This window comes from Mytilus edulis, chromosome 4 (assembly GCF_963676685.1).
Source record: "Mytilus edulis chromosome 4, xbMytEdul2.2, whole genome shotgun sequence".
Classification (NCBI taxonomy): Eukaryota; Metazoa; Mollusca; class Bivalvia; order Mytilida; family Mytilidae; genus Mytilus; species Mytilus edulis.
In genome coordinates, this window is record NC_092347.1 from 27,194,171 (window position 1) to 27,204,764 (window position 10,594).

Here is a 10,594-nt window from a genome sequence, read left to right on the forward strand (position 1 = left end):
CGCCCAGTGTTAACGTTCAGTGCATATTATCATTGAAAAAAAAATCTAATTCAGATTGAAAATAATGTACAAATCAATCTCTAGTAGCAAGGTTCATATTTCACCTTATAAAGTGTAAGGACTCCGATGAAGTATTTTTCAGACTTACTCAGTAAAGTGCGATGTCAGTGAAACCAGTTTTGAAAAACAAGCATTATGTCATCACAATTTAGTGATTCATATTACACACCAAGATAGTATAATTATTATCCTTGTAGTGTCTTGCAACCATAGACGACCAAAGCGACGATGTTAATAAGGTTAAGTAAAACACGGTTAACAGTATGTTCACATTGTTATAAAACCAGACAATTTGATGCCTATGATTTTTAATTATAGTGTAATGCGTATGACTTGCGATTTGTTTTACTTTTAAATCTTTTTTGTGAAAGTTATTATCAAGTTATTGACTGGAGCACACATATAACGTTGAAGCTTTATTTTTACAAAATGCATTGGGTGATGACTATCACTAAATGGGAATTTCTTTGTTTGTTGCATACACATGATCACTATTTGTCCGCCAATACTGGACATCACAAAGGTTCCCGTAAACTTTTGACGCGACAATAGAAAAATATCTGACGCCACAATGGAACAGTGATTATTGTATCAAGTCAAAAGTTCCAGCGGTGAAGTTTCTCGGGTTTAGATTTCCAAATAGCGGTAAGAAGTATAATTTGCTTTGTGTTCGTTCGTGATAAGTTTATTTCAAAAGAATCTGTATTGGTTTTCTTTTGGCTTTTTTGGGGGGATGGAGAGAGGATAATTTATCGACCCTGAAAATATCTCTTTAAAGGTTCTAATGAAACAGTTAACAATGCTTGGGCTTGCTATGATGTATCAGCATTTACTACGTATTTTAGACCAGCCGTAATCAGATTATCCGCCGAGATTACTACCTTAAACTGATGTCGGTTATATAATAAAAAAAAAGTTTCCATTTTCATGTATGTAAAATTTAAAATGATTAATCAGCTCATTTATATGATTGTTAGTCATCTATATGACACAGGTTGTTTTTGTTTTTGTTTTTACACAGTTTTGATTAAGATTTTTTTTTACCTGTGATATATTAGACGTCACAAAAACTACGTCACTTTTTGCGGCGATGATAAATTCGTGTGACGCACATATTATAGCTCTATTGTGGTTTACTGGTGTACTATTGTAAATTATTGAAAGTTTGTCTTTTCAATTATGTGGTTTACATGTTTTAATGTTATGAACTATTACATTATTAAACCGCATGCAACGAAGTTGCGGAGGGTATAATATTTTTGACCCGTCCGTCTGTCCGTCAGTCCGTCAGTGTGTCAGTCCTGTTTCTTGTCATCGCAACTCCACTCAAACCACGCAACAGAATTTCATGAAACATTTTTAGATAATAAGGACATACTATGTAGATGTGCAACTCGACAGGAAATTACGATTACTTTTTTTTCTAGGAGTTACGCCTCTTTGAACTTATTTGATTCAATATACTACTGCAACAGTTTGTCATCGCAACTGCTTTAAAACCACACAACAGAATTTGTTGATTTGTTTTCCTCGGTTTTGGTTTATGAACCGGATATGTTTTCGCTATTAAACATCGGTATACTACTGTTGCCTTTATTTATCAAATAGTCCGTTAATATGTATTTTGGTGCTTTTTACATTCCATTTTTTGTGTTGTTTCGTTGTTTTCCTCTTATAGCTGATGTATCTCCCTCTTGGTCTGGTTTATGTCCTAGGTTTGTTATCGCTTGATAGATTTAGGACTATTGAACAGCTAACTGACTCGTGGTGTTTTACTACATTGACTGGCTCGTAAGCCCTCGTACGATCGGATTTGAACAGCGGAGTACTAATGTTGATTTTATACAGCAACACACGACAGCCTTTTAAATTGGATTGCAAGGGACATAACTTCCTAAGAATAAGACTGTCCCCCCTTAGAAAAACATAGAAAAATATTTCAAAATTCAACCAAAAAATAAAAAAATATAAGCAAGCCTTTTTCTCCATGCAATTTATTCTTATTCAAGAATAATTGAACAGAACAATTAAATAAAAGTTCAACCATGATACTAGACCGGTGTTTTTGGGCGTTTATTAAACTGCTTTTATATGCTAATTCAAGTAGTTTTTTAATGATGCATCGCAATAAGTACAGTGATAAGTAATGGGGCTGATTACAACCGTATAAGAAGTTTGAATCAATTATTTAGTGTTTGTGGTTATTACGACTGCTTTTAAAAGTATTTATGAAAATACCATACTGTGACAGATGAATTTTTCATCGTTAGAACTGCTTACTTAGTCAAAATAAATATCCGTTATTCATAATTACATGCTTTAATAAACTTTCACATTAGGGTAAAATATCAACAGCGAGCCACAACGTGAACCGTTTTTGTGTGTGAGTGCGTTATTAAGCCACCCGTCCAGTGTCACGGGAATGAATATACTTCATATATAAATTATTGATTAAATATTTTGGCTAATAAAAGATCAAACGGTGTGAATTTAATCGAATATTTTCGTTGAAATTGGCAAGGCCGGTTATTTACCTCGATAAATTGAACCGTATGGTGAATAACCTCGACAAATTGAAACGTCCGGTGAACAACCCTAGTATTCAACGCCGTTATTCATCATGGTCCTTTTACCATGCCAAATTAAATGTCAATATTTGTCAAGTATTAATAAAACAGCTACGGCCCTATAAGTTTGGATATATCCAAAATTATTTACACTCCTTAGGGATATTTCCCCGAGGGCCTTAATTTTTTACTTTTAAGGTGCAATAAAATTGATTAAATTGTGTTAAAACTTAAAGATTTCACATTGTTTTTAACGTTTTTTACACGAGGAAAATTTAAAACGGAAAGTCCCTCATCAAATGATAAAACACATCAAACGAATGGACAACAACATACTTCAAATGTAGAAAATGGTGGGTTGAACCTGGTTTTATAGCGCTAAACTTCTCACTTGTATGACAGTCGCATCAACTTTAGTGTAGAGTCGTGTGTTTGACGTCAGAATGTAAACGTCACACAGGAGGAAATATAAAGTAATTTTGTCGTTCAAAGTATTTTCAAAATTATAATTTCACGTGGGTAATGGTGGTATACAGGGTTGAAAAATCAAAAGTTTTGATAAAATAATTTCAGAAAAAGACCGAAATTTAAAAATTATCCAAAAGGTTAATACCACTACGCGAGCAAACAGTTTCACATCAACTCTTGTGTAGAGTCGCGTGTTTGACGTCCCACAGAAAGAGATATAAAATATTTTTGTCGTTCAAAATTATAGCAGAACAATATAATATAATGGCATTATAATAGAATAGTAACATAATGGCGGGATCTTTTAAAAGTACAGAGCCACATCATATGTGCCTCAGAAACACAACAAGTCACACGTACAAACCCGATAATCTGTTTATTGGTTATATAACTGGTCTTTCCCTTTCTCTTTTAGACAGTTAAACGAGCTTGACAAGAGTTAGCTTGATAAACCCCCCCCCCCCCCCCACACACACACACATTGTGGCGCCGCTGCAATCTTCTACTCGGACATTGTGTGACGTCGATTATAGTGTCTACTCACGTCTCAAAACCATGATAAGACTAGACAGGAATATGTAAGCAAAAGGAAGACGATAAATATGGATTATCATTCGACTGAAATACTAATACGATAAAACAAATAACAATCCTTTCAAAATTGAATTAATTCTATTCATAGTTGACTAGGATTGTGAAATGTAAACCCCAATTTTTAACAAGCACAGCAATATCAGATTTTCACTTTCATGTTGAAAATAAGATAATTTCATTTGAAAAAAAGACGTTTTATACCTTGTTTATAGCAAATTAATCATGTGCTATAGCATTAACCATCCAAATACTTTACACATCTGTGCGTCTTTGAATAAATTACTTTTTGGGCGGATTTGATCGTTTATAAAAGTGCAATATATCATTTGAAACGTCTTCTTAAGCATATAAAAAATGTAATTACTAAGGTGACCACTTATGCGGATATAACGGTTTTGGAAATTGACATTTATTATTTATGGATTAAAAATTTGATTTATGTGGTTACTACGAATGCATTCAAACGTATCATTGAAAACCCATAAGTTGTATTTTTTATGGTTTGAACTGTCTATCTAGTCAAAAGGTATATGATCAGTAATTCAGTATAGTTATACATACTTAGATAAACTTTCACATTTGATTACCTTATAAAGAAGGGTTAATTAACTCATCATAGAATAAATTGTCGGGTGATGATATGATTGTAAATGAATATTTAAAACACTCTTTTAGTGTTATGTCACAGGTGTTTGTGAAACTTTTTAATATTATATTTGACAGCGGAAATATTCCTGATATTTGTCTTTCCGGAAATATAATACCTTTATTTAACACACATGATCCTAGCATTTTAGACATATAACAGTTATAAGCTGCTTTGGGAAATTATTTACTTCTATTTTGAATTCACGTTTGAATACATTTTCTGATGATTTTTGTTTATTATGACAGAATCAAGCTGGTTTCAGAGAAGGTTATTCTACTACAGATAATTTATTTGTTATCTACATGCTTATTAGTATCATGAAAAATAAGAAAAAGAAACTATTCTGTGCATTCGTAGATTTTGATAAAGCCTTTGATACTGTTTGGAGAAAGGGTCTCTGGCATAGATTACTTGTAAATGATATTAACGGTAAAATGTATAATGTAATTTTCAATATGTACACTGGTATTAAATCTCGTATTGTGTATAATGGTGAAATGTCAGAATATCTTACATGCAATATCGGTGTAAAGCCTCGGTCACACCTTACCGGATAGTATGAACGGACGCCTAACGGATACAAATAAAAGTTGTCCGTTGACAAAATTTTTATCCTTTGGGAGTCCGTTGATGTACAGACCGAATAAAACGGACGTGTAACGGATGCATAACGGACACACACCGGATATGAAAAGTTCGGGAAACGGACACGTACCGGACAGAACGGATGTCGAACGTACACCCAACGGACGAGTACCGCATAAAACGGACACCTAACGGAAGCGTACCGGATAAAACGGATGAACAAGATATACGGAAAAATCAAAGGCGACAATAATAAAACATGTAAATTGCATAAATATTCAAAATGTTTCTGTGTAAGTGGTTTTGGTTTGTTCTTCAAAATTCCGCCAAAGGGCAGTGTCTGCCCTGAATATGAACTGCTTGATTGTGAAGACGTGCCTATACTCTAAGATCGATTATGAATAATAAGAATTCATGAACCTTAAGAAATCTGACATACCAACAATTGGCATTTCTGACGCAAAATTTTCAATTGGCATTTATCCGTTTCAGATCCGTTCATCATCCGTTTTATCCGTTATACGTCCGGTAGAAGTCCGTTTCTCATCCGTTCAACATCCGTGTTATCCGTTAAACGTCCGGTAGAAGTCCGTTGGTGAATTTATCTTCCAGACCTCCAACGGATGTATAACGGACACGTAACGGATACAAAACGGAAACGAAACGGACGAGTACCGTTCAAAACGGACGCCTAACGGACGTCCAGTCCGTTCAAAGTTTTGAACATGCTCAAAATTTTCCACCGGACAGAACGGACGTCGACGGATAAAACGTACGCTTAACGGACATGCAACGGATATGGACGGACGTCTAACGGATAAGAACGGACGTCTAATGGACATGAACGGATTGAAAAAAAGTTATCCGTTAGGCGTCCGTTCGAGCTATCCGGTAAGGTGTGACCGAGGCTTAAGACAGGGTGAAAATATGTCTCCTTTTTTATTTTCATTGTATTTGAACGATCTTCAACAGTTTATTGAAGAAAAAAATGTATGTGGTTTAAATTTTATTACTGATGAAATAGAAAATGAGTTTGATATCTACTTAAAACTGTTTGTGTTATTGTACGCAGATGATACAGTGTTATTTTCAGATAATGCATCCAATCTACAGTTGCAATTAGATATATTATTTGAATATTGCAGTACCTAGAAATTAAAGGTTAATACAAGTAAAACTAAGATTAGAACTTTTTCTGGTGGTAAATTAGCCAAAAATATTAACTTTATATATGATGGAAATGCATTGGAGATAGTCAACGAATTGACATACCTTGGGTTGAATTTTTCAAGAGTGCTAAGAAAATTTTATTAGAAAAGCAAATAAAGCAATATTGAAAAGGGGGAGGTTGCACAACTTGTCAGTGAAATCGCAATATGATCTATTTGATACAATTGTGAAGCCAATCCTCCTGTATGGGTGTGAGATTTGGGGTTTCAGTAATACTGATATTATAGAAAAAGTGCACTTAAATTTTGTAAACTATTATTTAACCTTAAGAAGTCGACACTTAATTTTATCATTTATGGTGAACTTGGTATTTATCCCATGTCTTTATATATGGGTAATTTTCAAAAAGTGTCGAATTTTGAAATTGAAAAAAATATTTTGAAATTTAAAGTTACTTATTCAAACAACCCTCTACATAAGCAAATCAAAACAACAGTACTTTAAGAACAACATATTAAAAGATGCAATCTTAATGTGTCGTACGAGAATATCTTGAAACATTATTTGATCGGTGGTACAATATTTTGTCTATCCTGTTACCATTTTCAAAAGAATTTTGGTTTATTAAGAAAAGGTTTAGATAAAATGTTAAGCTTGTTTTACGTAGCCAATTAGATGGTTTTCAAGAGAATAAACTTCTATATATATTCATTCTGTAAAATAATAGATTAATTGCCAATTTTCCAGGTTGTACTGAAAAATGCCTTTAAAAATTGGTTTTCAAAGGTTGTAAAAATTACCACCAGTAATGTTAGTCTAAAATAGCAATTTATATTGTTCGGCATTTTTTCACCCTTTCAAATAAACCCAACATCAAGTAAATCCCTCATAAGTTAGTTTACTTTTCTCTTTATTTCATTGGTAACAGGAACGTACGTTTCTGATATATCACTATATAAAAGTCTATCCTGCCACCTTTTTGTCTATCCCGTTACTGATATCAGTATTGCACCTGCAAATGCTTAAATGGGAAGATTAAGACGTTATAACCTTAAGATGAGTTCAAACAACGAAATATTTCATTCGTTTTGCACCTTTATGTTAAGATAAAAAAAAATACGTTTTTGTCTACAATTGTCTATCCTGTTACTGTAACCATAGCAACCATAGTAACAGGATACTAGACATAACAGGATAGACAAATTTCTTCGTTTTTGATTGCTGTTGTGAAATGACTACTCCCTTTGGTGAAGTGTTTATGGTTTTCTATTGTGAATTTGGTTTCCAACACGTTATTGCACTTTTTACAAGCATACTGTTGGTGTATGTAATTTTAAAAGGGCATACGATACAGTTACAGGGGAGGGAATGACGTTGCTAACGTAAAATGTTATTTTCGCGACGTCAAACTATGACATATCGGGAAAAGATACATTTTTCGACTGATTTATATCATTCAAACTGATTTAATTTGAAAACGAGTGCATGGACCCCTATTTTTTAAAACGGCAATTTGTTTCATTCTGCAAGGAGATTATGTGACCCAAATTTTATAAAACTGTAAATCGAGTAATTTTTTAAATTTTGTTAAACATGCAGCAAAAAATGACGTCGACGTTTGTTCCTCTATTCATGAACATTTGATAAATATGAGTTATTTCTGAATAAAAATAGCATAATTTTTAATGATACTGATATAAAATACAGAAATTATCGATTATTCAACAAAAAAACAATTTGTGTTTATCTTTTAAAACAAGAAAGTTATGTCTTTCTTTCGAAAAAGAAAATACGGACACAAATTTCTTTTCTCTACACTGTCGTTCAAGAAACGAGGCGTTTCAAATGTAAAGTTTACTCTGCACTTTTGAAATCAACACCGACTGATTAAATATTCATAGGGAGAATAATTTAACGGCTGATTTAAGTAGCGGTAATAGGATAGACATGAACCTCCTGTACCCTGATTGAATTTAGTTTGTAGATAATATGTTACATACAATGATAAAGAAGCTAAGATTTTTCGTTAGAGTAATAATTAACGTTAATAAAAGTCCCTTTTGCAGATATCAAGGCGATCAGGAAATCGGAAAAAAATCATTTGAAATGTGTTTTTCTGACACTGTACGCACACAAATACCCCCAAAATCGGACTTAAATGCAGTTTAATCTTATCAAAAAAGATGTAAGGTGTGTTTATTATTAATGTTCTGAATCACAAATCCGACAAGCTTTCATTTAAACAATTACAACTGAAATTTCCATTAGTAATAACAAATTTAGCATGGGTGTACTGAATATTCGAAAATGACCCATATACAGCTGCGTATGGTTAATTTTTGGTCATAAATAATGAATGGGGATGATAACAGGATTGCTAAAATATTATACAAATACATGTTCTTGAAGAATTCTGACAACCAATTTAGGTCAGATTGGTTGAAATACGTTAAAGATACATAAGATAATTGTGGATATAGCAATATATGGTTGTCACAAGGAAATTTTAATTATAAGTGCTTGGGTATTAGTTTAAAACAAAAGTTATTTGATCAGTTTCAACAGAAATGGAGAGTTGATATTGACAGTTCATCAAAAGGTTTGGCCTACACATTGTATATACAAAATTTTGAATTTGAGGAATATCTGAATATTTTAAGTAATAAAGATAGAATAACATATTGTAGATTTCGAACTGGTAACCATAAGTTATCCATCGAAACTGGTAGATGGAATAAAATTGAGCGAAACCTTAGATATTGTAACTTATGTCATTGTAACGAGATTGGTGATGAATTTCATTACACTTTTCAGTGTAGTTCTTTGGCAAATTTTCGAGCACAATATTAAGATACTTTTTTTCTTGCACAGATGTAACATACTAAAATTTGAAAAATTATTTCAGTTAAAAATAAAAAATAAGTTGAAAAAGCTGTGCAAATTTATCAGGGTTATAACTTTTCATGTGAGTCTTCCTGGTTAATCATCACTCTCCGCTACTATACGTGTTAACTCGTGTATATTCAAGGCGAGAAAAAAATTAAAATTAATCAAATAGGTGGATAAAAACCTGAAAAATAGATTGCCACCTGGAAATAAATATAATTGAAAAGAAGCAGAAACAGTTTACCTTAGACCTGGGACATAAAATATTGGTTCTCACTCTACACGAGGCATTGAATGAGTATACAAAGTGAAACATGCACACATCAAAGCATATAGCTCTTTAACAAAGGATTTGATATTCCAAAGGTTTGTATATACCATAATTTTTAACTAGCGCATGGGAGATGGCTGTATTTCAGTTTACTTAAATGATTTCTGCTGTTCGTTCTATGGAGTTACAGAGTAAAATATATGTCACAACGAATTGCATATACTCCTTCTAATGTATCGGTGTTGGGAAGGGGTTTCCGAGAAAAAAACTTATTGAACAAATAGTTTTTTAAATCAAATCAATTTTAGTTTTTAGTTTTTTAATCTTAAATAGAAAACATAATGTTTTTCGTTTCCCTTCTTACACATTACACAATCCTAGTCAATCGTGAACGGAATAACCTGTTTTTGTGCGGATAAACATTTTTTTTTATATCGTATATGTATTTTTCAGTTGTCAGATAAAAGTATATAGATACACAGCACATCCTCAATGATCTTCAACTTCATTCTTTTTTTGGCCTTTTTAATAATTTTCATTATGCGCGTCACTGGTGATTTTTTTGTAGTGTAAGCCTTGTTTCTAAGATTCAAGATTCTTTATTTCTCAAACACCGTAAAGTTACAATGGTACAAAGAAGTTTACCAAAAGTTATATAACATCACAGAAACACACATGATAAGATGAGATGAAAATATGAAATAAAATAAAATAAACAGTATATATATTAATGTAACTGTTGTATTGGTAAAAATACATAATTATGCTTTTCTATTTAATTCATCTGAAAATATTTATTTTATATAACATGCAATTAACATTTGTGTAACTTACCTAAAGGGTAAGAACTTGTCAAAATTGCAATACTGGAAAACAGTACCCCACAAAGTACATTTACACAAAACCTCATTTTGTGTGCCGTTATGGATGCTCTACATGTACCCTACTTTTATACCAACAAATTGCAAACATGATCAACAGAGTGAAAAGGCTACTCTGTTTACACAAAGATGAATGAGCAATAAATTTGATTTCAGTGCATATTTAACTAAATACAACCTTGTGCTCACGGACCGTTAACCACCTTCAGTATTTAATTGTGAAAGCGAACATATTTAATTTGTTTACTATAAAATGCTCATCAACAAAGTTAATTTCACAGTAACTGATATCTTTGCAATTTTATGATTTTTTGGTTTTATTTGATGTAAAAATGAATTTGAAAAATCATCGTACTGATGACACAGAAGAAAAACATTTAAAATTGCTCGTTTGAAAAGATATTCCCATAACATTAGTGAAATATATGAAATATCGAGAATGAGACTGTTGTTTGTCAATAAT

General features: G+C 32.3%; 1 protein-coding gene across 2 annotated transcripts in view; it reads right to left on the reverse strand.

The window, feature by feature from the left end:
• The window catches only part of LOC139521804 (uncharacterized), a 63,733-nt gene extending 53,465 nt beyond the window's left edge, over positions 1–10,268 (reverse strand). Inside the window, exon 1 of one of the 2 annotated variants that reach the window (XR_011664069.1) lies at positions 10,085–10,258. Coding sequence is in view for 1 of the 2 variants with exons in the window: in XM_071315440.1 (XP_071171541.1) it covers positions 10,085–10,160 (76 nt within the window). In the remaining variant the exon portion in view is untranslated. Of the gene's footprint in view, positions 1–10,084 lie in introns of both variants that reach the window. The other variant, XM_071315440.1, reaches the window with a different exon arrangement.
• Between the last annotated feature and the right edge of the window lie 326 nt (positions 10,269–10,594).